Source organism: Cheilinus undulatus, linkage group 1 (genome assembly GCF_018320785.1).
Source record: "Cheilinus undulatus linkage group 1, ASM1832078v1, whole genome shotgun sequence".
NCBI classification, from domain to species: domain Eukaryota; kingdom Metazoa; phylum Chordata; class Actinopteri; order Labriformes; family Labridae; genus Cheilinus; species Cheilinus undulatus.
In genome coordinates this window covers 6,292,546-6,319,447 of record NC_054865.1, presented here as the reverse complement: position 1 = coordinate 6,319,447, position 26,902 = coordinate 6,292,546, and the positions used below count along the sequence as shown (strand labels likewise).

At 39.5% G+C, this 26,902-nt stretch overlaps 1 protein-coding gene across 4 annotated transcripts in view; it reads right to left on the bottom strand.

Moving 5' to 3' along the window:
* vps13c (vacuolar protein sorting 13 homolog C) overlaps window positions 1-26,902 on the bottom strand; it is a 104,225-nt gene that overhangs the window by 22,115 nt on the left and 55,208 nt on the right. For all 4 annotated transcript variants that reach the window (XM_041793276.1, XM_041793295.1, XM_041793289.1 and 1 more), the window contains 34 exons: window positions 26,082-26,141; window positions 25,408-25,561; window positions 25,188-25,307; window positions 25,008-25,111; window positions 22,690-22,857; window positions 22,226-22,530; window positions 21,895-22,042; window positions 20,082-20,220; window positions 19,810-19,931; window positions 18,476-18,642; window positions 17,601-17,854; window positions 17,010-17,236; window positions 16,428-16,520; window positions 15,918-16,151; window positions 15,704-15,835; window positions 14,831-14,920; window positions 13,858-14,013; window positions 12,993-13,257; window positions 12,504-12,664; window positions 12,274-12,395; window positions 11,276-11,573; window positions 10,448-10,837; window positions 10,096-10,200; window positions 7,175-7,330; window positions 6,929-7,054; window positions 6,711-6,844; window positions 5,603-5,729; window positions 5,038-5,273; window positions 4,648-4,792; window positions 4,077-4,217; window positions 3,207-3,288; window positions 1,166-1,235; window positions 275-386; window positions 61-174 (listed from right to left, as the gene is read on the bottom strand). In XM_041793276.1, the coding sequence (XP_041649210.1) occupies window positions 61-174; window positions 275-386; window positions 1,166-1,235; window positions 3,207-3,288; window positions 4,077-4,217; window positions 4,648-4,792; window positions 5,038-5,273; window positions 5,603-5,729; window positions 6,711-6,844; window positions 6,929-7,054; window positions 7,175-7,330; window positions 10,096-10,200; window positions 10,448-10,837; window positions 11,276-11,573; window positions 12,274-12,395; window positions 12,504-12,664; window positions 12,993-13,257; window positions 13,858-14,013; window positions 14,831-14,920; window positions 15,704-15,835; window positions 15,918-16,151; window positions 16,428-16,520; window positions 17,010-17,236; window positions 17,601-17,854; window positions 18,476-18,642; window positions 19,810-19,931; window positions 20,082-20,220; window positions 21,895-22,042; window positions 22,226-22,530; window positions 22,690-22,857; window positions 25,008-25,111; window positions 25,188-25,307; window positions 25,408-25,561; window positions 26,082-26,141 (5,457 nt within the window). The remainder of the gene's footprint in view (window positions 1-60; window positions 175-274; window positions 387-1,165; window positions 1,236-3,206; window positions 3,289-4,076; window positions 4,218-4,647; window positions 4,793-5,037; window positions 5,274-5,602; window positions 5,730-6,710; window positions 6,845-6,928; window positions 7,055-7,174; window positions 7,331-10,095; window positions 10,201-10,447; window positions 10,838-11,275; window positions 11,574-12,273; window positions 12,396-12,503; window positions 12,665-12,992; window positions 13,258-13,857; window positions 14,014-14,830; window positions 14,921-15,703; window positions 15,836-15,917; window positions 16,152-16,427; window positions 16,521-17,009; window positions 17,237-17,600; window positions 17,855-18,475; window positions 18,643-19,809; window positions 19,932-20,081; window positions 20,221-21,894; window positions 22,043-22,225; window positions 22,531-22,689; window positions 22,858-25,007; window positions 25,112-25,187; window positions 25,308-25,407; window positions 25,562-26,081; window positions 26,142-26,902) is intronic.

Sequence of the window (26,902 nt, the reverse complement as noted above, 5' to 3'; positions counted from 1 at the left end):
GTTTAGGTCTGACACAGTTAAAAAGATTACAAAAAAGTTAGAGCATGTGTGTCTCCTTACCTTGATGGGTGAGATGTGGAAATGTTCAAAGAAGCTGAGTCCTGACGCATCGTTGCTGGACACCTCTGCCAGCTCGGCCTGCAGCAGCTCTAGATCTTTCTCTATCAGCTGTGTCTGAAACAAAACAAAACAAAACAAAAACATGACTAATAAACAGTCCATGTGCTGTAAATGTGTCAGGAAGTTCATCCTCCAACCCTCTGCCTTGCTCTACCTTCTGTCTGTCGGCCTGGGGGTCAGCAGCCGGAGTAAACAGAGACAAGATGGCTCCCAGGAAGCCCTGATCGATCTTCACTGCCATCTCCTGCACCAGGGCCATGAAGTACCTGGCATGCAAACAAACATGAATATGATTCATCCGTTTTATCCATTGCATCACGGTTTTAGACTCGGGCTAAAAATCACAACTAAGTCAAACAGATTCACTTAGCTATTAAAACAAGCAGAAAAAAACATGATTATGATGGTAAAAATGCTTATATTTATGTGTTTAGTACAACAACCAAGGCTTTAATGCTTCAGTTGGTCTCCATTGTAGGAGGTGTTTATCTCATAACTGGAGTTACCATCAGAATCCCTTCAGGTAAGAAGTTAAGCACCACTGTTGCATTAAAAACTAGGGATAATTCATGCAGTCATACAACAAATACATCTGAGTGAAGAACAAATGCCATCACACACAAGGCAGTATCAACCCCCTTAGTAGGTGGTGGTCATACTTGCAAGTGCTTGCTTAACAACTAACAAAGAAGAAGGAGGAGATGCAGCAAAAATGAAGAGGAGTAATATAGTGAGATGGCACAGTGGCGCTAGAAGATCGGCCAGCTTCTTTAAATCACTTGGAAGGGGACATGTTTGGTTTGCAGCATGGTAGATCCTTAGAAACTTGTTGAATGTTTTGTTTTCCTCTCTTTTTTTAATGTTCAAAAGACCGCAGGGTGTAAAAGCTATAGCAGACAGCTCTAAACAACAATAGATGGAGCAGACTGTAAACTTCACTAGTTCCAGGTACGAACTGACCCATGACCTTTGTGTGATGTTAAAGTCCTACTTTAAACCGAGCTGATACAGATGATTCTTTAGATGACTTCTGATTGTGACTCACTTGAACTGCATGACGTTGCTGTGCTGGTTGAACCTGGTGATGATGGAGACGTCAATGAAAGGCTTTGGCTCTGTTTGAGCAAACATAAAGAAACCCAAAGAGAATCAAAGACACATTCCTTTATAAAACATTTTCTTTTCCCTCTGTGCTTTCTGGAAATAACAGAAAAAATAGACATCTTAATAAGGGCTGTTAAATGATTAAAATTATTATCCAAATTAATCTCAGGTTTCTATGGATTAATCATGATTGATCACATATTGATGCTCGACTTCTCTGTTTAGAAAGGTCCTATGCTCAGTGATGGTGGTTTGATGCAGCGTTCCACATGAACTCCCTTCACTCACCATCGATGCTTTGTGTTGAGGTGGTACTGGTATTGTGTTGGTTAAACAATAACTTCTTCTCAGAGAGTGTATATATCACTTTGGTTTTATTGAATGTTTCATCTTTGGTTCCCATCCAGAAGGTCATCATGTTTATCCAAATTATCTGTTTTCTTTGTCTGTTTGGATAGATACTACTGTCTGACTGCGAGCTGCAACAAGTGCAGATAGGGTGGAATTGAGGATATGTTGGAAGGCTCGTTCTGTGCATGCATTAAAAAAAAATTAATTAATTAATCATGTAACTTAATCATAACTTGTTAATGCATTATTTTTCACAGCTCTAATCTTACTACAATTAAATGGCCTACCTTTACAGTATATCAGAGCAAAAAAAACATATCTATTTTAGGGCTGCCAAAATTAATCACATTAATCTTATCCAGCTACGATCTACAATTAGTGCACTATTTTTCGTTGCAATTAATCGCATGCTTTATTGACCGTTTCAACAAACTTTGGTTAAGCTACATTGCAACTCACCGCAGCCAGGGTGATGCTAAGTAAGTCCATCACTGCTTCTTAACATGTCATTTTACTTCAAAAAAAACTCACCGACAGATCAATGGATGAGTAAAACACCATCGGAACCATCTGTTATCAGACATTTACCTTTTCACTGTGCATTTATTTCCTTTTATTTCTATAACAAGTTCCTTTTTAAGGTTAAGTTCATGTTCAAGTTTGAATCAATCTATAAATGCAAGTCTGTATCTAAACTGTGAGTAAGTTATCATTAATTCAAGAGAGTAGAAATATCCAAGAATGTCACACAAACAGTTTAAAATGCAAAATTGTGGAATTTTAGAATGAGATAAAAAGGGTGCAATTAATCACGATTAGAACATTTAAAACTAAATGTTTAAGATTATTTTGGGGGCATTTTTGCCCTATATTTAGATAGGTTAGCTGACGAGAAACAGGAAATGTGGGAGGACATGCTGCACCACACATGCACCGAGACAGAGAATCAATCCCACGACCTGTGCATTGAGGACTATAGCCTCCTCCAGTGGGTGCTTGCTCTACCCAATGAGCTACACAGGTGCCTGAAAAACAGTCATCTTAATACGATGAAACTGTCTTCCTTTGTAGTAACACCAAATGTTACACATTACCCTGAAGAAAAATTTTACTTACGTTCTTTTCAAGTTCACTTTTTCCTTCAATTGTCAAGGTGATTTTCTTCAGGGATGTTAGTTTTTATATTTTGGTTGTTTTGTTGAACTCTTGAACATTTAACACATTACTATAGGAACACCAGCTTTGTTACTCAAAGACAAATACTGTAGGTCGAGGTCTTGAGAAAATCCTGGAATCCCAGGTACATATTCCTAAGCCACTAAAAAAACCTCTGTGATCAACTATTGGGCCCCAACCCAGAAGCTGAGAACTACTGGCACAGACTGACTGATGTTGTGGCTTATGATGAAAGCACAGAGGAATGAGAGGTTATGTTTTACCACTCTCTAACCCAACCAGCCTCGTCATGAGACATTTTAAATGCTTTCTCTTTTAAAGACCTTTTAAAGACATGTTTGAAGAAAAGGAAGCCTGATGATACATCTCAGAAACACCCCATGAGAGCTCAGTAAGCTCATTAGTTTAACAGGAAATAAAAAGAAAGAAAAGACTCTGAAAGATAAGATGATCACCTGAGTCCAGAGCGATGGATTTGGGAGGAGGAACTGGATGGAAGACAATGGGGAAGATGGCACCTGGCAGCTGGTTATCAACCTGTGAACAGAAACCACATCAGCTATGGCAAGCACTTCAAAGCATGTGTAGAATAAAACAGAGGAGAGGGCATTTAGTGCCATTATAAAACATACGACTGAAATAGGAAGATACTTCAGCTTCAGTGTACCACATTTAGGTATAACAGTCTTACAATGACAGCCTGCATTCAAGAAATATAGTGCATTGTAAAGTGGACAGTTTTTATTAGAGGGTTTGAAAAATGGATACTGCTCCAGGGTAATTTGATATGGAATGGCAGGAATGTAAATTGCACAATATTAAAGTGGGGAATAGGAGAAGATAATGTTCTCAACAATGGATGTGTGTCAAGCAGCAAATGCAGAACTGGAAAAAGCTGCAGTTCCTGGACTGTCTGCTAGAATGTGGCTACAGAAGTATCAGATATTAGTTACAAATCCCATTTTTACATCAGAAATAAACATTTTACAGCCTGGTTAAAACATGACTTTAGTGAAATTTGTTGATGTCTTAAATGACTTTATTATTTACTAACTTGTCTGAATTGCTTTACATAAGAATATTGAGATATGCATAATTAGGAGCTGGCTGATATAACTAACTCAGAACAGTATAGCTGTTAGTCAGGAAGCTTAAGACCCACCTCAGCCCCACCTCTTTGTTTGTAGGCTGATCTGAAATAATTTTGTGACAGCATTTTTAATACTGCAGTTGCCAAAGATTGCAACCAAAAGCCCCATTTACTGATGTCACTCAGTCTTTGCCCAGTATTTTAATATTTTCCACCATCTTTTGAGTGTTTTTACCTGTAGCCAGTGCAGCTGGGCTCTCAGGCTGCGCTGATGAAGAGACTGTTTAAACTCCACCTGGATCCCTGACAGGAAGTTTCTCCTGATTGGGCAGGAAATTGGCTGACGCATCATCATGGTGGCCCCTGAAAAGTTCACCTGACAACCGATGACATCACACACTGTCACTCATTCTATTGGACTAACAATGAAATATTGTTTCACAAGAGAATACAAAGTGTCTTTATGCTTTTATTTGCTTAAAAAGCAGCATGTTTCAGCTGAAAACTAACAGGACTGTGTGGGTGCTGAAGCTAATAGATTTGAAGAACTACATGAGGGCTGTCAAAATTAAATGCATTAATTGCAATTAGTTACAATCCACAATATGGGCACAATTGTTTATAATCTTGATTAATCTTATGCTTTGATATATCTTTCAGCACACTATGGTTAATTAGTTAATAAATGAGTTCTTTAACTATATCAAGTCAGGATCACAATGTCTTGCCGTATTGTCATTTGTTCTACCCTCTAAGAATTCGGGCAGTCTAAAATGTACTGATAAGAGTTTGTTTGTGTATCTGACCTCTATATTGGTCTCCAGTTTGACCCAGCCTCCTTCTGTCTTTGTGTTCAGCTGATCCTGGTACGTTTTCTCCAGCAGGTTGATGTTTTTCTGACTAAATGGCTTCCATCGATTCTTTGGCTTCATCTCCCAAACAACACCTGAGCTGTAACACAAAAACACTCTGTTCTTCACCTGGTAAAGGGTTTTCCTATTGATTAGATAGAGGTGACACCTGCTGATTTGATTTTGTTTACCTGCTGTTGTTATGGAGTTTACCTGTTGATGTGATTATGTTTACCTGCTAATGTAATCATGTTTACCTACTGAAGTGATTATGTTTACCTACTGACGTGATTATGTTTACCTGCTGATGTGATTATGTTTACCTGCTTAAGTGATTATGTTTACCTGGTGATTCCGATGTATGAAATCTCCTGTCGGCTTGCATTGTTAATAAGTGACAGTCCCAGGTTTTGCAGTGACACCTTCACTTCCTGTTGGAATTGCTCAAGTTCCTCTGCCTGCCGAGCCTTCGTCACCACACCGACATCTTCAGTGAACAGCAGCACCCGCTGGCGGCCATCCAGGAAGGACACCCAGTGGACCTGAGACAGGCTGTCATAGGCGAACTGACCCACCTCGTCCTGAACCAAAGACCAGACCAGACAGTCAGAGGACTTGGATTGGACATTTGTATTTTCTTTGAAGTATAAACACAAGTGACTTTCTTGTTAAAATACGTCTCAGAGATGTTCTTTGTGCTCTCCTTGCTTTTATTAAAGAAGACAGAGCTAGAAATAGCAAAACTGTGAACTTTGATATTATCCTAGAAAAAAATCAAAAGATTCTGATATCTTCTTCAATGCCACAACAACAAAAAAGTCCTTAACATGTATAACTGAGAAATGAACAATTTTTCCACATTTCTTTCTGTTAATTATTTATGAATCTAGTCAACCCAATAGTTTCAAACCTTTAACAGGTCTAGCTCTCCAGAATGTTCCATGCAGTTCCAGCAGAGGGTTCTGACCCCGGCCGGGTCGTCCCACACAAACCGCCGAGCCTCCCCAGGTTTCAGCTGATGGGTCACTGTTGAGCCACTGAGGAAGAGATAAAGAGGACGACTTAGGATACTACCACACTGTGAACAGGAAGACATAAAAGGTGGCATCAGTAACTTATGTTTGTAAACTCTAGATCTGTTATCACAAAAAAAACAGAAAAAAGAGAAATGCCTGTTTGCTTTTTGACACTTTAACACTTAAAGGCAGGAAAGTTACTTAAATATGAATGACAATAATCTATTAAACAGTTAAAAGCTTCATATAAAAAAGGAAAGAGTTAACATTTCTGCTCTGTTATTTGGACCGAGGGCTGTCACTCCTCCAAGATGACTGAGGATCAACAGTGATGGAGCCTCCTGCTGTGAAAAGTAACCCACAAATTCCACATACTCCAATTGCGCAGGGATCTGCTAGCAATGCGTACTCTGGATCAAATCACTCCCTTTTTAGTCAGTCTTTGAAACTCCATTGCACATGCTCCGGTGTGTCTCCTGTGTGTCCCTACAGTGCCACTCCACTCAGCTCGAGATTCATTCAACTTTAAAATACATCACAGTGCACAGACTCCTGGTAGTAAATTTTACTATATCAACATTATGTCTATGAAAAGTTAACTTGTGAGATGGAAAATCACAGAATTTTACATGAAACCACACATCCTTTGTAGAAAACAAAGTTTTTTTGCTTCTACCATTCTTGACCCATGATAGAAGCAAAAAACAATCATGAAATCATGAAATCATGTTGATATAAATAACAAATCAACCCCAGAAAGCCAAAATAATCTGTTTACATTCTCCCAGCATGAACTCATAGTTATCCTGTGATTTCAAGTCTCTAGCTGCTTGGGGTTGTGCGGCACAGCGCTCCAAGAACACTTCTAGTGAGCAAGTTCACTTGCCATCAGTTGGAGCAAAGCACTGAGCACCCGTTGCATGCAGTGATAGCGGAGTATGTGGAATTTGCGGGTATGGCTTACCAAACATGAGTGTGCTTATGTGAGAGTTGATGTCTGACCTCTGCCTGTAGCTGAGGTTGACCCAGGGTGTGTGGTTGAGCAGCAGAGCCGGAGCGGCTCCTTCGTAGTAATCACTGAAACTTATAACCGTGGACATATCGGAGATGTTGACGTCTACGATGATCCCACCACACTTTAATACAAACACATGCTAAATGTTAAAAACACCTCTAAGAAAACTAAACTCCACTGTGACTGGTTGGGCAGAGACACTGACCATATCCAGGCTCAGCAGGGTGCCGTTATCCTGCCGGTTAAATAAGAAACACTTGGAGGTAGATTCAGATCCAACCACGCGGATACACAACTTCCCTGAAGTGTTCTCTGGCCACAGGGGGGCACACTGCAAACAAGGGTAATAAAACAATAAATGATCCATTTTACTCCTGCAGACATTATGTCAAAACATTGCTCACTGGGGGTCTAATATGGCCTGTGGGAGAAAAACATAACTACTGCTCACCTCAGTGGAAGCCAAGTAGTGCCACTTAGTGGAGTTGGAGTTGATGATCTCCCCCACCTCTAGCTCGTATGACGACTTGTTGACCAGTGTGTAGAACGGACTCATGGTGACAATCCTGGTCAGGTTGAAACTGCTCATCTTGATACTGACTCCAACCTGGACAGAAAGAATGATGCACAAAATTACGACATCCAGAAAACAAAAAACAGGGAAAAAAAATCAAACAACTTCTTCATCGATCAGATTTTTGCCTTTTGAAGGTCACATAATCTATCTGTGATAGATTATGTGTCATAATCAGACACATAATCTGTCACAGATATGGATATCATAATGCACAACTATTGTATCTCCACAGGCTACTGTTGAGAGAGGAAAGAGAATGAATATGAATGTGTCATCCTATTTCATACTGCAACTCTTGAAGCAGTCAGAACACTACAATAGGAATCAATGTAATTAAGCTGATTTTGATGCTGATGCACAGTCATGTCACATTTAGATAAGACATAAAGATAGTAGCTTAAGCTTACTTCACATTTGCACAAAACTCCTGAAAATGACCATAATCTTTGAGAGTCGGTGTCTTTTAAACATGTATGATCATCCTGTTAGACATAACAGCATTATTAGATTTTTCCCTAGGATTTGGGGTTTTAGTCTAATGTTCAAGTAATAATTTAAGAACAACTTCTGATGGCGCTGACCTACTGCACAAATTCTATTCATCCATGAAGCTCTGCCCAGCTCTGCTGCCCACATGTCTTGAATTAAATATATTATTTTCAGTAAAAAACACAATGTAAGCTGCTTATTACTAAGTATTATATTGCTGCTACTTATAATGCATGTTGTTGCATCAAAAACTTCAACTGAACATCTCTTTATGTCAGAGTTTACTGATGAAGTTTGCAAGTAACATTGCAGACTTCAGTCTCTGTTGACAGACTGATTCTCTCCAAAAAAACGCTCCAGCGTCCATTCAGCATGCACTAATGTCTATGCATCTGCTCATCATCACTGCTCAGTTTATTATAAACTACAGCCATGGACGAAAGTATTAGCACCCCTGGAATTTTTCCAGAAAATACACCATTTCTCACAGAAATTGTTGCAATAACAAATCTTTTTGGTATACACATGTTTATTTCATTTATGTACATTGAAACAACACAAAAAAGCAGAAGAAAAAGCCAAAATTGACATAATTTTCCAAAAAACTCAAAAATGGGTCAGACAAAATTATTGGCACCCTTTTAAAACTGTGGGGAAATAATTTTATTTCAAGCATGTGATGCTCATCTAAACGCACCTGTGGTAAGTAACAGGTGCTGGCAATCTAGAAATCACACCTGAAGCCAGTTAAAATGTATAAAAGTTGACTCAACCTTTGTGTTGTGTGCCTGTGTGTGTCACACCAAGCATGGAGAAGAGAAAGAAGAGCCCAGAATTGTCTGAGGACTTAAGAAGCAAAATTGTGGAAAAATATGAACAATCTCAAGGTTACAAGACCATCTCCAGAGATCTTGAAATTCCTTTGTCCACTGTGCGTAATATAATCAAGAAATTTATAACCCATGGAACTGTGGCTAATCTCCCTGGACGTGAACGGAAGAGAAAAATTGACAAAAGAATGCAACGCAGGATAGTTGGAATGGTGGATAAACATTCTCAGTCAACACAAATTCAGGCTGTCCTGCAGAGTCAGGGTGCAAAAGTGTCAGCTTGGACCATACGCCGTCTTCTGTATGAGATGAAGCGCTATGGAAGGAGACTGAGGCGAACCCCACTGCTGACAAAGAGACATAAAAAAGCCAGACTGGAGTTTGCAAAAACGTTCCTGAGTAAGCCTCAAAATCCTTCTGGGAGAACATTTTGTGGACGGATGAGACTAAGGTAGACCTTTTTGGAAAAGCACGTCATTCTACTGTTTACAGAACGCAAAATGAGGCCTACAAAGAAAAGAACACAGTACCTACAGTCAAACATGGTGGAGGTTCAAAGATGTTTTGGGTTTTTTTTGCTGCCTCTGGCACTGGGTGCCTTGACTGTGCGCAAGGAATCATGAAATCTGGAGACTACTAAAAGATTTTGGGCCTCCATGTAGGGCCTAGTGTTAGAAAGCTGGGTCTGCGTCAGAGGTCATGGGTGTTCCAGCAGGACAACGACCCGAAACATATCTCAAGAAGCACCAAGAAATGGTTGGAGACAAAGTGCTGGAGAGTTCTGAAGAGGCCAGCAATGAGTCCGGATCTAAATCCCACTGAACACCTATGGAAAGATCTCAAAATTGCTGTTGCAAGAAGGCACACTTCAAATCTGAGAGACCTGGAGCAGTTTGCAAAAGAGGAGTGGTCCAAAATTCCAGTTGAGAGGTGTAAGAAGCTTGTTGATGGTTACAGGATGTAATTGGTTTCAGTTATTTTTTCCTAAGGGTGTGCAACCAAATATTAAGTTGAGGGTGCAAACAATTTTGTCCAGCCCATTTTTTTTTAGTTTAGTGTGAAATTATGCCAATTTTGGCTTTTTTTCTTTGGCTTTTTTGTTTTGTTCCAATGCACATAAATGAAATAAACACACGTATACCAAAAAGATTTGTAATTGCAACAATTTCTGTGAGGAATGGTGTATTTTCTGGAAAAATTCCAGGGGTGCCAATACTTTAGTCCATGACTGGATAAACCATCAAACAGGTCACATATCTGGTAATTTTGTTTCCTGTTGATTTTTTAGTAATTCTCTTCTGAACAACTCATAATTACAATTTAAACTAATCATATCAGCCAATTCATTTAAAAAAAATTGAGTTCCAATTGGACTGAGTCCCATAAATACAGTGCATGTGACTAAGCAGATTGGCCAGGATTAGCCGGGCTATAGTTTTACTCTTTGTTTTCTTGTTGAGTGAGTATCAGAGTTACCAGGTAGTCCATGTTGCTGGCAGGACAGCGAACACAGCCATAACTCCCCACAGTGTCCAGAGAAAAACCGTCTGACCAGGAGCTGGTAGAGACACACAGCTGGAGCTGAAACAACAACACCACAAAGGGTTATACCAAACACTGTTAAATGCTATCAAAACGGTTAGAAATTGGTCAAACCGTGTTTAAAATCAGAACAAAAGCACAGGCACAAAGACAGAACATTTGGATCGATGCACCACTGCAGGATTCACATTTCTTTTTGCAGTTGTCCCACTGAATTAAGGAAAGAGTGTTGTTTTTTTTAAATATGGGTGTTTTTTTGGCAGAGATTAGGCAGAGATGAGCTCACCTTGCTCTTACTGAACAGGTTCTTCTTCCTGAAGGAGAACAGGATAATGTCTCTAAAGTCTGCAGGGTGTTTGACCATCAGATCCTCTGATTTGTACTGCACCACTCGGGACGTTTTGTTGATGATCCAGTACGGGCTGAAGATAGACAGCAGCACACGGCCAGATGTCTTCGTCACGTGAATGCTCACATCCATTGTAATGTTGGTGTCTGAGTCACAGGTGAGACAAACAGCAAAGAACTCGGGAATCTCCTGATCGATACGGATGTGTCCATGCCAGTCTCGGCCCTGGTACTTCATCAGCACCAAGGACAGGATCTCCCCAGAGACACGAGCATTCAGGAGGTCTGACGTGCTGCCCTCCAGGAGCTCGTAAGAGTCTGCAGAGCTCTGAGGAGCAAAGACCAAAATAGATCAGATTTAAAGTTGTCATAACAATTTAAACAGTATAAATGCTGTTTTGATGTCTTAACAAAAAAGAAGTCCTGTGCACCAAATAATCAGAGCTTGTTGTTTTAAATGATCAAAAATTGCAGGTAAACTCCAGTTCAGTCTAATTTTTACAAATACGATGCTAAGGCTTATATTCTGGAGTACTTCAACCTGTTTGTGTAATTCAGATAGAGTGCCTGCAATTGTTGAATGATTCATTCCTCTTCTTTGCACCTGCCCTAAATGAAAAATGTATTTTTTAAGCCATACATTTTTTGGGATTCTATGATTATCAAAATAACTATACACTGTGGACTTAGTGGATTCATAAACTAGATGAACTACATCTAACACAGATCTTATCAAAAGCCTTGTATTATCTGAGTGGCTGTGTACCTCCATCATGTAGCGGATGGTGTAAGGCAGCAGGTTTCGTAGCATGGCCACAGGGTGGAGGTGAATGACATACGCAGGGTCCCAGTCCTCCTCTCCATGACTAGCGATGTGTCTCAAGTCATCAGGAACAGCCAGTGTGCTGACTGTCAGAGGCATCAGGCTGTTGTCTGTCGCCGGACACTGAAGCACTGACTGTACCTCTGAGCTGCGGTGAATCTGCTCCTTCCACGCCATGCAGGTAGAGGACTGATGATACTGATCATCAAGACTTCCTGCTGGACGTATAAACAGCTGACACCTGGTGCAAGAGTGGACAAATACACAAACACTGTCAGCAACTGCAGCTGTTGAGTTTTTCCCATACAGGATGTGTCCCCAGAAGGAAAAACCATTCTTTCTGTCTGAACGCTCGCTAGCAAAAGGTACAAAAACATCAAGGATTAGATGCTGCGATAAACTGTTCACTAGAAACATGTCTGTATACACCTTTTGCATGTGATATCACACGGTCCTGTTTCATTCAAAATTACAAGTTTAAATGTGATATCTGAGTAGAACAGACTGCTGGTTCTCTGTTGGACAGATGTTATTTGGCTGTTGCAAGCTGCTGTTTTATGATAGTAGCTACAATGCTAATGGGCTAACTGAGAGCTAATATGACGCTAAATGCTGTTGTTTATGTGTTAAATGCAGGGCATATGTGTGAGAAACTGCTGATCAAACTTTTCACTATGTTTACTTAAACGACATACCTACAGATTAATAAAATAATGACTTCTCTCAGTCATTTTCAAGGTTACATAATTCTGTGTTAAGAAGTGGGCTGTAACTATTTTGTCACTTATGTTGCTTTTACTTCTCCAAAATACACTTCCAAAAAAACTATCAACCGCTAGCGCTCTATACATACTTAATGTTAAGAGCACTAGAGGTACTATTGCTATCCAAAACCCTTTAACACAACTTTGATGGTGCTGCATGCTAACTAAACAACCTACCTGTACGCTTCTAAGGGGATGTGAAACTCTGTCTCAGGTAGAGCCAGCCCAACGCTCTGCAGGCTCCTAGATAAGGAACAATACTTCAGGATGGTGAACGGCACTGAGAAGTGGTTCTTTATCTGAAATCAAACGGACAAAAAAAATCTCACTCAGGATGTTTGTTTGGACTCAGACTAAGTATTCAGATTTCAGAGGATTGCGTGATCACATTTCTGAGTGTTCCTGACCTGCAGCGGTGAGCGCACAGTGATGACTTTGTTACCCTCAGAGGCATCGATCTGCATCAGCACAGAAACCGCCTCCTGCTGCATCGGGCCACGGATGTTGTAGAGACGGCGTCCTGGTTTGTCCACCGCAATGTTGGAGATCTCGCTGTATCCAGAGGGAACTGTTGGATCAGAGACCAAGAAGTCATGTTTAACTTTATTGGTATTTTACCTGTGTATAATAGAATCGAGCCTGACTCCGAACTAAACTATGTAAGGAACAACATGCTGCATTTTAAGGTGTGTGGAATTTAGAAATGTTATTTTTTGTGCTTTAAATTCAAACATTACGATGTAGCAGATTTTAAAATTCTTGAAAACAAACTAAATGAGAAAATATACAAATAAAAGTAATGGAAATTCACTTTGAGATGGTTTTTCTAAATTACATAGGCAGGTTAGTTAATGTCTCTAAACCAAAGGATTTGAGAAACATAAATGTGTTCTGACCTATGCTGAGATTGAACAGGCAGCTCTCCTGTCGCTGCAGAGCTGACAGTTTTCCTCGTGAAGACGGCTCAAACATGGAGTGCTCCAGGTCCATGCTCTGATCCACCGGCAGCTCGTGTAGTTTTCCCTGCGATGGTGAAGACACCGGCCTGAGGTTGGCGCTGTGCTGCACGATGAGAGGAATTCCCAGGGAGTTTCTGATGGTGAAGGGGGCCTTCTCCTTCAGGGAGTAGTCAAACGTGGAGGCTGTGCCCTCTGAGAACGCCTGATCAAAAAAACAACAGTAATGACAGATTAAGAACATTTGGCAGTAACCATTTTTGATGCAATTCACTCTTTAAATAGACGATTGAGAAAAGATTAAGTCCCACAAGTATCTTAATATTAATAGCTTTCTGTTCTTAAAAGTTAATGGGCCTTAAGAGGTTCCTAGTTCCTCAGAAAAAACTACATTGGTTTCCTGATGTGTTCTAAAACAGCTCGAATGTTCACATGGCTTCTTGTTTTAATGAATGCAACGTCCTTGAAAGCTTAAAGCCCATGCATGTTTTTCCGAAGTACAATACATCACGCTTTTATCTGGAAAGTCCTCACACATTAAAGTAGACAGGATGAAGGAAAAAGTCATTAAATCTAGGGATCAAAATAACTGAAAAGAGGCAGACTCTAGCCATATCTCATTTTTTAAATGAATTTTAGTTGATGTAATTTTACAGTCATCGTATTTGATAACAGAGGAAATTTTTGGTGGCTGTCAGAATCTTCTTGAAAACAGTGTGAGAGGATTTTAGGAACAAATATCCTCCTTAGAACAGCTGTTGAATGTGCCTGGTGTTTGTTATTCCTGCCGTGCTGTGTGTTTTACCTTAGAGAGGTTCTGCAGGACGTTCAGAGTGCACTGTGAGACCGTGATATTCATGGTGTCTTTGGAGCAGATGCTGATGGCCGTGCGAGGATCAGGAAGAATGACAAAGTCGTCTCCATGAACAGGACTCTTGTCCTGGAGTGGGTTGTTTTTCATCTGCAGGATCGAGAACATGAATGAGTCTTAACAAGTTAATTCATCTTAAATTTTACTGTGTGATACAGAATAAAATTCAATATTATTCTCTGTGATAAACCACGGAAACATAGTGAAAGGTCTTGGTTGTAAATTCTATAAAATCAATATTCTTGTCCAAATTAAATATTCTTGTATAAATTTATATCCTTCTGAAATTAATAGAACTTTAAGCCTTTAACAAATAAGATCAGTCCCTATCACCTATACTGCAGCCAGCCACAAGGGGGCGACTGAGATATTTTAGCTACACATTTCTAGAGTTCTCTAGATGTCTGTCACTGAGTTTGATGCTAATATGCTGTGTTGTGATTTTCTAAAAACCCATGGAGGAAACAGATCTGTGAAGATTCTCAGAGAAGGGAAATTGCACTCTCAAAGAGCCTTATGTGGAAAATTATTGCTTTAATGAAGCCACTAGGTTGAAGGTTTTCTTTAGACTTCAAGAAAAAAAGTTAAACCATAGCATGCAATATTGCTTCCCTCTCAAATTTTCTAAAATAATAAATCCTCTGGGGGCTGGCTGGGAAACTGTGGAGGGCCTGATGTGGCCTGGGCCTGCAGTTGATTATCACTGTTATGGTGTTGACCAAGATGCTACCCTTCTCTTTAAATTTAATTCTGGATATTTTTGCCCTTTAACCTTTAAAGGTTCAACAGCAGCAGAGAGAATAAATGTAAGGAGGGAGTGTCAGAGGGGGTCAGTACACACAAAACAGTCAAAGGCTGGGGGTTGAACTGGTGTCCTTGTTGGCTAACAGCAGACAAACAGATTTACCTCTAGCTCTAGGTTCCACCTGCGTTTGCCGCTTTCCACTCGTTCAATCAGAGGCTCCCAAACTGCATGGGTCTCATTGAAGTAGTTCACCTGCAGCAGCACACACATGACAAATGTCAGCATTTTTCTTTACTAAACACTTTCACAGCATTCATGTTTATTTGTTTTTATTGCTGGAGTAATAATCAGAATTCACAACCCTCAGAGAAAACAAGGGCTTAAAAATAAGATGAAAACAGCACAGTTTTTGGTGTTTCTCCACAAACAAAGTTGACAAATCAGAGATAGATACACGATGGATAAAAAAGTAAATGCTTTTAGCCTCTTTGCTGCGTTCACATGGAACACTTAAACATTTCAACTGTGAACACTTGTTCTTATTGGTCAGTTTAAAACTAAAATTATGAACTATTCTGCTTTTAAATGTGACTGTTTTTTACTATGATGAAGACATTTTTTTAATCGTTCTGATTGATGCATATTTATTTGTTTTTACTGTTCTCTCGAACATCATTGAAAATGAGGGCATGCCCATAATGATTCTTCGAGATTAAATAAAGGTTGAATGAATAAACAGCCATGTAAATATCCAAATGAAAAGATTACGCAAAGTTAGCCTTGTCATTTTTTTCCACACATGTGCTTAATATTTAAATGCTTTTTTAAATTGTGTTTAAGATAACATTAAAAAAAACATCTGAAATGAAGGAACAATTTTGATGAGCAGAAGACATGTCAAAAAAGAACCGTGTTGAACCAAGTTACAAGGCTGTTTGAGTTTCCGATGTATGTCTCAGCTTGGTCTTCTGGTGCTATTCATGTTGATAAAACATCTAACTAGCATCAATGTAAGGACTAAAGGACATCTCTCACCTCTAGTGTCATGTCAGCTTTCAGATTCAGCAGAGACGACCAGTTCTTTGCAGATCCGTTGAAAGAGGACTCGGCCAGGAGCAGTGGGACAGTCCGATGGCCCAAACCAGACTCAAGAGTCACCTGGACCACCTGTGAGGAGACAACAACTCAGTAACAGGACTGTGAAGTTACAGGAATATCCTTGATTTTAAGAGAAGATGAAGTTTCTGACCTTTATCTCTGCGTCAAAGCTCTCGCCGACATTGCGTCCATCCTGCTCTGTGAAGCTCTCAGTCACCTCCATGGCCTGGTCCACTCCCAGGAACCAGTAGTTACAGTCGTAGATGTTCATAACGGACCAGAGGTCAGATGTGTCGGCTTTTGACTCAGTACTCTGCTCGTCCTCCTTCTTCACCGTCATGGCGGCTGTTATTGTCATCACTGTGTTGAGGATGAATGGGGAGATCTACAGGACAAAGAGGGGCAGATACAGACCAGAATGGCCTCACTGATGGTTTAATACAGTTATTTATAACTAAAGATCTACAATGTCCGAAACATTCCCAGAAAAGCCAGCTTTGTGACTTTAGACTCAACAGATCAAGATTCCCCCTCATTGCCCCTTTCTGTGCTAACACTCTGTTACACCACCATAGTCTTTAAAAAATTAAAAAACATACCAAAAACATGATTTCAGTTCTTTTATAATCCCCTACTTTTATATGAAACTAAATATTTGTACCTTGACAATGACTTCCTCTACCACCACAGAGCCGCTCAGTGGCTGGTTGGGGTGGGTTTTGGTTTCCAAGGCAACAGAACAGGGTCTCAACACCTGTTAGAGAGAGTGGGACTGATCAGTCAAAGTACAAAACATGTTAAAAGTCTCAATCTGAAGGGGACTGAAATGTTCATGGTCAAGGTTATCATCAGAATCTCTTCATAATGTTAGCTCTGCTTTTGATTAATTCATTAAGTTTTACAGTATGATTGAATTACAGAGTCTCAAGTTTTTAATATGGTCCTTTTTAAACAAGCAGGGCTTTAAAAGTTGACTTTTATTCAAGTTTTTATTCAGATCACATGGAAGCTCTCACTGATGCAAAATGAGGCAAACATGGAAGTCCCAAAAAGTGCAGTTCCACAAAAATGGAGTAAACATGGAAGTCCTATGAAGCAAGTCAGAGCAATCGGTGGGTTTGAAGCTGATAGAAGTCAGGTAAGAAGCATTACTTGGTTTATTAAAACATCGTATTACATTAGAGTAATAAAAATGTCATTGTTGTTCTGCTGTGTGCTGCCATGAGCCCTGCTGTGGTCTTACTGTAGTGACGGCCTTGTCCTCCTTGTTTCGGATGAAGGGACAGGCCAGGACTTTCAGCTCCCTCAGGTTAGCTCTCATGTTCTGGGTCCCATCCGCCTCGCCCTGCAGGCTAAAGTCGCACTGAAATGAGGCAACAAGGGCGGGAGCATCAGCCTTCATCAGGCTGGCCACAAACACCACTTCTGGGTCGACCACCACCGCCCGAAGACGAGTCCTGACGGCTGAGGCTGCAGAGAGAAGACAGACAAACAGCTGTTGGGAAGATTTCAAAACATCAGAAAGGGTTTGGATTCAACTTGAGTGTTTATTTAAGGCTTGGTTTTTAAGATAATCACTCTCAGTCTTCTTCAATGGCATTATCTATGAAAAATCTGTGTCAGTATTAATTTTTGTCTTAATTTTCTATGACTTATCAATCGAAATGGACTTGTTCTATTGACTGCCCTGGTTAGAAAATATTGTTTTCTTAGAAGATCAAAGAATGATGTCCAGACTTTTACTCTAACACCTCTTAATTATTATTTATTTGATTATTCCATAATCTCTTTTTTTCTGAAATGTACTGTCATTGATTTAATGATCCAGTCTTACCAGGCTTTGACTCGGCTCTTGGCTCAGCAGTTTGTTTCAGCGGCAGTCTCTCGCTCTGTGCAGGAGCAGCACTCGGTGTCGAACTCTGTGGCAGAGCCTTCAAGAAGAAATCAGCGACAGCCATCAGAAACTCAACGCTGGCACAAAGGTAGAGTTTCTGCAGGACGGCCACCACCTCCCTCTCTGCGGGGCTCTGACGATATGTCACATCGATCATCACCTCAGAGCTCTGCTCATCTCTGCGACCGAGCATCCTGCAGCCACCGGTGGAGACAGAAACACAAAGGTTTAAATAAAAAATGATGCTTATAATAACAATAAATAATGGCTGACTAAAATAAAGCATTAAGCATATGAAAGGAATCCATTAAAATCACAGGCAAAGCCCTGCACACTGTCTAAATTGCACAAAAACATTCAATCTCTTCAACTTAAATTAAAACTTAACACCAAGAAATAAAAGATTTTTAAATATTGTGTTCTTAAGACCTCTTTATTTCTTGCTGTGGAATTAAAACAGGCATTAACAACGTTTAAGTACAACCATATGAAGGTTTCACATTCTTGTAATGTTACAACCCTACTGTCACTTCAAAATAAAATATTTTTCTTCTAAAGAAATGGAATGCTTAGACTTTGTTTTTAAAATTTCTGCAGTGCAGAGAGGGACTAGAAGGGAGCACTAGAAGGTGGCATAGATTTGGAGCTAATCAATTTATAAACTTATAAACATCTGAAGAAGACACCAAAGAAAGTCTTAGTCCTGTGACAGCAGCCTCTGTTGCAGTCTGGAGCTCATCTTTTTATTGAAAAGAGCAAAGATGGTGATTAAACTATCATCTCAGTGAGAGATCAACCCCTCATGTGACTCCTACCGTGATGTCACTCTCTCCATGCCGCTCCTCAGATCGTCCAGCGTGCAGTCGGTGAGGACGGTGGCCACCTCCATGCTGCCGTTGTTCATAATCTTCCCTGAAGTCCTCAGCAGGTGCAGAGCGAACTCGCCTAGTCTGAGGTCCTCCTGGTGACGGAGCTCAGAGGGCTGCAGAGAAGATGACCAGCTGTCACACTAAGGTTGCAAAATGTCTGACACTCTAGCATGGGATTAGTATTACCTGGTGAGCTTTAATCATTCATGTATTACCTCCTGTGTAATATTGGGTGCTGTGCATTCACACTGGATAAGTGAAGTCTGTGATATACTTTAATTTACTGACCATTATGAGTGCAATGTTGAGGCACTGCATGACAAAAATCAATAAATAATGCGCAAATTCTTGTTTGAAAAATTTCATTACTGTACTGCTCTTTGGTTTGATTTGATTTTAAGACCACCGCTGGACTACAGAGAAAGCAACAGATTTAATCAACTCCTCTCTGTCTCAAATAGGCATGCCCGCACCTCCTACTTTCTGTTCTCTGGTTGTGTTTGGGCAGACAGAAGGTAATCCACACAGTGGAAAAATATCACAGCATTTAAATGTCCTTCAGTTCAGCTCCAACATTTCAGTCTCATCCAGTCTCTGTAACAAAAATGCATCTTCCTTTCATTAAAGTTTTTATTTTCAGTAATCTTGTCTTATCCTGGCCTAGTCATTTCTTCCTCGTGGAATAAAGGTTGGTAATGAACATTTTTCATCATAGTTTTAACAAAATTAACTCTATCAAAGTTTAAAACTCACAAAGGAAGGGAATCTGAGAATCATAAACCAGTATGTCTCAGAACAGGAACAGATAATAACAGCATGAACAACTTTTCTGGATTACAAAATCAACTCAGGAATTTTATGATGGTGCAGAAATACTGATGTTTTGACATTTGAAATGTTACTGGTGTGGAGAAGGGCAGAAAAGAGCAATTTCAGCAGCAATCAAACAAAATCCTGCAGCTTCCTACAAATTTGTGCAGAGGTGTCGGTGCATTTTGAGCTCTTTAGTTCACTGCTACTGTGAAACAATCCTAAATAAGATCTTATCTCTCTGTATTACATTTTGTAGGCGATTCTCTCTACTTTATTGTGCACTACCACATCCCATTGCTCTCTTTTTCTCTCTCTGCTAGTGGAAGCTTAGGTTGAAAATATGACTGTGTATCTGTTTTGGCTGTCTTAACTTTGGTATTTTTGATGCTGATGAATGTAAAAACAATGCTTATGATCCAGTTTAAACCCTGTGAAATCAAAAAAGTACCGACTTGTGCTCTTCCTACCTGTTTTGGGTCAGTGCCATAAAGAACCAGGCCAAGAGACTCAATGTTGAAGCTGAACTTCATTGTTTCCAGAGGTTCCTCTTCTACTTCATCGCTGCTTTCTGTCTTCTTCTCAACATCACCTGAACTCAAAAGACAGAAATCAAATCAACAGAAACCTTTAACAAAATACTTTTTTTTCCATCTATAAATACACAGAGCATCCTTTGTTCCTCTTTTAAAAATAAAATAATTTGTGTGGACTCTACTGGACATGATTTCATCTGTCAGACCTGTGGGGGGGCCTCCAGCTGCTCGAACTTGCAGACTGGCCTCCTGTTTGGGGGCAGTGGACTCCAGACTGCTCGCCTCTCCCAGATTTTCTGTCAGGATCCTCAGCAGCACCCTCAGGTCATCCTGACTCAGCCCCACCTTTAGACCGAGCACAGACAGAGCGCTAATTAAACACCACCCTGCTGATCACACGTGGCTAGATGAGCATTGTGTCTAAATTCTGATCCAATAAAAACTCAGGCCACTACAAACCAGCTGAACTCACTATTCACTACACAAAGGCGACTACTGGTACTGCACTTCAGCACTACAGACACCAATTATACCTTTGGTGGTGTACATGAAAACTGGTTGCAAAAAACAGAATAGAAGAGTTACAGTCTGACAGAGGAGAGAAATCCCTACAGGTTATTGACCTTTTTTTTTTTTAAAAAACAGCAGAAAATCCTAAAAATGATCATTTTAAAACCAGAGCACAGGTTTCAAAGCTTCTTTGGCTCAGGACTGATGTGAAAAGTTTGAGCTCTTCCTGGGGCCAAAACTCTCTAAAACATGCATTTCCATAATGTCTGCAAATTTAAATTTTAAAAAAGGAGGAAAAGGCCAACAGCTGGGATAGGCTCCAACCCCTAAGACCCTGAACGGAATAAGCAGTGTAGAAAATGAATGGATGGAAAAAAAAAAACCTGTGACTATTGCACTATTGTATATTCTTTTATTGGAGTTCTGTATCTTAGTTAAGATTATGCAGCTAGGCTTCAATACGTGGAACTTATTTCTATTTCATGGACTGCAAATAATGATTAAGGCTGTGTTTTTATTAGTGGACTAATCTGTGTAGGATTTTATATTTGGTATGAGAAGAAGCTTGCAGAGAAATCTAATAGGTGAGAAAAGCAGTGAAATTGGTGTAAAAAGTAAAATACAAAGTTTGTAAGAGATTTGGTGAAGGTCAGCTACTGGCTTAAAGATTATGCTGCTATGCTTTATTTTGTATTTTTGACCAGTGATCTTGGGCTACTTTACTACCTGTTTAGATGAAAACTAACTCTTATTTTGAAAGAGGAAAAGCAAATTTTATTGAAAGTCGTGACAGCAAATGAACTCAGAAAAGATGAGTTTATAAAAAGTTATGAAGTGAATGTAAAAAGCAAAAAAAGGAACAGAGGTAGAAGTCAAAGTGTAAAATGTGTCCCCTTAGAGGCATTCAGATTTTACAGTGATTATGATGTTTTTGTTATTTTTGTCTGTTATTTTTTGTGCTATGAAATACATTTAAAAAAGTCAGTGGATGCTTTGAATTGAGATGTCTGTCCAGTTAGTTTATTTTAAAGCTTTCATTACTGAGAACATCCATACAACAGACTGAGTACTTTGCATTTCCAAAGGATACAGTGAAGTCGGCATTCATGAACAAGATGGGGCAAGATGTCAGCTACCAAAACAGCAGTCTTCTATCAGGCATTTTACTCTGCCAATCAGTAACCCAATAAAAACTAACCCTAGGAAAAGTTAAGGCTGATTTTGAGGATCTGGTGTAGTAGCTCTGATAGTCATTTTCCTCTTAACACCTACAAGATGTTTCTGTAAAATCATCATCAGTATGTTCATAAATGTGTACAGAATCTGATAACAGAAGCAGACAGCCTCACGGAGCCCTTATTAATCATACAGTCCTCTGTTCTTGTGGCTTGACGGGGCTATTTAAAAGGCTCAGTATGATTTTTCACCTCTAAAAACCAGCATCACTTCTGATATGAACGTTTTCAAGCTCATCAGTTCCTCCTCGTCTACCTCCCTTCCCCCCCCTACCTTCATGGGCTTCAGATCGCCATTGATCTCCACAGCCACCATCTTCTTGTACCAGGAAGCGGCCAGGTTCCTCTTGATGTTCAGATTCAGGTTTACAGGTTCAAGCAGCTCGATGTTGGGCTGACCCGAAGCTGGATCCATACAGGTCCTGATGAACAACATGAAGCAAGAGTTTGAAGCAATATTCTGTTAGTCATGGCATGTTTACAAATGGTTAATTTATCTTCTTGTTTTCATACCAAAGGTACGTTAGAAAAACAGTTGTGATAATATGTTGAGTTTTGATTTGGCTTCAGGTTGTTTCTGCCTTTCTTTTAAATCAGATTCTCACCTGGAAAGTTTCAGGTGTTTCAGCTGGATATCCATATTGTCGATAATCGCCGGCAGAGGGCACCCACTGACAGGAAGCTGACTGAAACTGTTTCCCACTGTGATCAGACCAAGGTCCATCACAAGTGCATCATTGGAGGTGGAGGACTGGGGAATGATGATGAGTGGGGCCTTCAGATTGATGTCCATGGCTAGACGGAAACTCTTTTGAGCAAAGTCTCGAACACTCGACGCCGCCTTCTCTGCAGCCTGAGCCGTTGCAGCGCTTACGGCTTCTTTAGCCGTCTGGAAGTTGTTGGTAAAGTTCTGAATGCAAACACACAAAGTCAAAAATGACAACAGAGTAGATCTTTCAAGAATGTACACAAACCTCTAAATCTATATCCAACTACTAAAACACATGAGTGTTATTTACAAAGGTAGTATTTAATTTTATCAAATTTGGCTCGTTATTGTGAAACTCACCAGCAGAGACATGATGAACTTGTGCAGGTAAACCACCTGGATGCAGCCCACATTCAGCTTCAGGCGACCATCAGTTTTAGAGGCGTCGGCGTAACCTGCCCCCTCTGTGGCATTTGGCGTCAGACTCATTGTGAAGCTAAACACTTCGTCACCCACTATGGAGATGGCCTAAAAGACAGAGACATCACTGTTATTTAAGCTTTACTACACCTGGCTGTAGCAGGATGAGAGGATTTAAAAGGATTAAAGTCAGGATAATGCTTCAGTTTGTTATGAATCAATATCAGAGGTTAGTGAGCCTAAGAGAAAATTTTAAACACTGGGCCTCATTTACAAACCGCTCTTAAGAAGGAATTTGTTCTTTATAAATTCTCTTACACAATGTTTTTTAATGATTATGACAAGGGATACCGCAGCTAATCGCTAAAACGGTTACACTTGTTTATCAAATTAGCCGGTGTGAGATTTAGGAGTTGGTTAAACTAATTAGCTATCATTTTTTATAAACACAGGCTTGAAATCCCGGTCTATAATGCTCTTTTAATCTGTAATGAACCTCCCTACACTAGAGGCCACTGTAGCTTCAGTTAATGGCTGCTGCCTTCCTGTCTGGCACGTCATGGATGTAAACATGAGAAGGTATGACAGTTTTTTAAAGTAGTTAATGGAAATAAAGTGGTGTGTGGGCTGTTGAGGTTTGAACCCACATATAACTTTCACCCAAAGTGAAAAGAAGCCTCATATCAAAGCACGATATTAATTTGCAAAAGGAACAAAAGCTGGCGGAGCTAGCTTGTAATGTTAGCCACGCTGTAGAGAGTATATCAGGCTAACATCACACTCGCTGACACAATGACCCCGTGAGGAATTTGGCTGTTTTCTAGTAAGTTTTTCCTCTTTAGACAAGTCGGTTAAATGAAATGTAAAAGAGCGTTTAGCCAAATAGGGAAATAGACGCTTATCCTTAACTATGACATTCACTTACGTTTTTTGTTTATATCTGTCATTAGTTCTAAGCTAAGGACAAAATCTGAGATGATCAACAGCACTCTGACCAACATTTAAGTGCTGCTATGAGAAGACAAAAAGTTGAATTGTTCCTTTCATTAGTACTTAAATGTGCCAGATAAATACATAGATAGAATGGCACAATACAATAGAACTTTAATTTTATTTTACTGCATTTTAATCAATTTAACAATTTTATTTAATAAAATACATGTCCAAATATGATCAAGAATTACTTTAAAGGAGCAGTGTGTGATATTTAGCTTAGTAGCATTTAGCAGGACAAACTTGGTAAAAGTAACACATAATATTTATTGAGTAGGCCTCTCAAAATTAACGTTTGATCTCCTGAATACAAAAAAATATTTTATTTTGTAGTTTAGTTTAGAATAATCCTTTATTTTTCATAGGGACTCCATGGAATACTACAGAAGAGACCAAGTAGCAGTGTTCATTTTAACATCTATTTTTAATTTCAGGCTTTGTCTTTTGATCACATGCACCCATAACTGTAAGTTTTAAACAAATCATACTTGCTTTGGGAAAAAATGACCCGCCATGCCTGATTTAACCATTTCTTTTTTAATTTATCTGGAAAGCATCCTTGTTACAGTTTGATACAGGTTGTTTCTGATTAAGGCACTGTCTGAACCAGTGATTTCATCTAATCTATGTGTTTGTAGCATGTATTTAATATCCTCTACTGGTGTTAAAAATATAATTAACTCTTCTACTTTGGCATCTTTTAGAGCAGCACTACATCCACTTTAGAGTTATCAAAGTTTTTAAAAGTATTGTGTTTGATTATAAAGTTTATTTTAATTTGGAGGTTACTAACATCTTGCTTCTTCACTCCTTCCTGTGTGCCTTCTGTGCTTGCACACTGCCCTGCGGTCTCATACCCTTATGTGGAAATAAAGGGGAGTTTCTCTAAGAGAAATGTACATGTCATCATTGGCATTCACCAACTTTAGAACACAGGGTTGAACCATTCAGCACTTTTAGAACGTGTTTTGAATCCCAAGTAGTTTTCTTTTTTTATTTCTTAAAAATAAATTCAAGAATAAAATTAGGAAGATATCAGTAAATGAAGACCAATGTAACTCCTTAAAATCAAATTTTAGAATAAAGAAGAACACGAGGTTAAAATCAACATTTTTATCCAGCAGATCTTTTCTTGTCACACTACCGTAATTTTAAACCATACTATGGTACTATAAAAGCCCAACATCCTCCATTTCTTTTTCCATATCACAGCAACAAAAAGTACAAGATCTAGACACAGAATATTGGATTAATGTTCTACTAACCTTCTCGTGGATGCTCTTCGGATCGACATTTATGACGAGAAAATCTCTCAGACTGGCTGATATGTGAGTTTGGGCTCCTTGCATCAATAAAGAACCATTTATACCTGCAAGACAAACTAGATGAATCAGTGTTTATGTTGAAGATTGGGAGCAAATGAAGGCTCATGTGTGAGTCCATACCTTGGATCTTGATGTCGGCCATGTTGGAGCTCTGGTCGCAAACCAGGACGTTAAAGGCACCCAGGTTCATCATCACCTTGAGGTCAATAACTGTACTGTCTGCAGGTGACACTGTGGCAGCTGACAGGAAAAGACAGTTTAATATAACTAACTGTGCAGTGCTTTGTTTACAAAACTTCTACAGGAAAGCTCTGTGTATGTATGATGAGTGTTTACTGACTGGACTTGGTTGCAACAGTCTTATCTTCTGTCTTTGGTTTGATTTCTTTTTCTGGCGAAGACTGACTAGCAGATGACAACGCAGCAGACACAAAATTCATGGATGATAGCAGAGCCTCGGTATGAAGCATGACATCAAGAGAGGTGAAGGTCACCTGGAGAGAAAGGGAGAGGAAAAGCAAGATTAAAATAGTGAAGCAGCATTTTTATAAGTGGCCTCCCTTTTTCCACATTTGAAACATTAGACATTTTGGCAACAGATAATCCACTGGAGGGCATTTTTATCATTGATCAGATTTTATTTAAAAGGTTTTTAAATAATTCACAGATCAAGTTGATTAGATAGTGGTCTCATAGAAGTGTGTATCAAATATGATACAGTAGGCATTAAGGGGTTAAAGTCCCCTGTATGAGCAAAGCCACCAGAAACTAGACCCCAACGACACTAAATAAGCTCCAGCAGCCAAAAATCATCCAAATCAGTGTCTGCTTGTGAGCAGAGTGAACATTTCTCATGCTTTTTTAAAGGTTTATATCACATAAAAGTGGTCCTAAATAGAAAGATAGGAGGTTTGGGCTTCTGGTCATTTTAACTGACATTGTCAGAAATCTCTGACAGCAAAAATAAACTCAAGGTAGAGGAGGAAAATGTTAAGTGTGTGGTTATAAACTCACATTGATCATCTTCTCTGTGTTCTTGTAGACTGTAGAGAAATTTGGTCCTGAGCGGTCAGCCTGAGGAAAAGCAGTCAAATTACACAAGTTTAAATAGACTGAAGATCTCTGCTCATGGGCTTTCTTCTGCTCAGACAGATGATGGCACATACAGCTGTGTTCAAAATCATATCAGTCCAACCTCACTAACCAGATCAGTCACTGTGTTTGGTAGAGATTATATTTGGACACGGTAATAATTTACTAGTAGCTGTAGAAGAGTGAAAGAAAACCAGCAGACCCAACAGTCATGACATGCATACTGCTGATTCTGTCTAATTGAATCATTAATTGAAAGGGACATGTTAAAAAATGGCAGTGTGGAGTTCAATAAGTGGGGTCATCCATTCTGTGAAAACAGGAGTTAAACAGGTGACCCTTATTTGAGGACAAAGACAGTAAATGTTGTTCATGCTGGTTATAGAGCATTTCTTGTGAAAATCTGAGTAAAATGGGTCATTCCAGACATAGTTCAGAAGACCAGCATACTTTTATTAAAAAGTTGATTGGAGAGGGGAAAACATACAAAGAAGTGCAGAAAATGACAGGTTTGGCAACCAAAACCAGAAAGACAAGGAAGAAAATGGAAAACTACCATCTGAATAGATGGAAGAATAGCCAAATGACAAAGGCTCAGCCAATGATCAGCTCCAGGATGATCAAAGAAGGTCTAAAGTTACCTGTGAGTACTGGAACAACTAGAAGATGCCTATGTGAAGCCAGGCTTTCAGCAAGAAGCCCACGCAAAGCCCAATTTTTTGAATAATGACATGTGCTGAGGA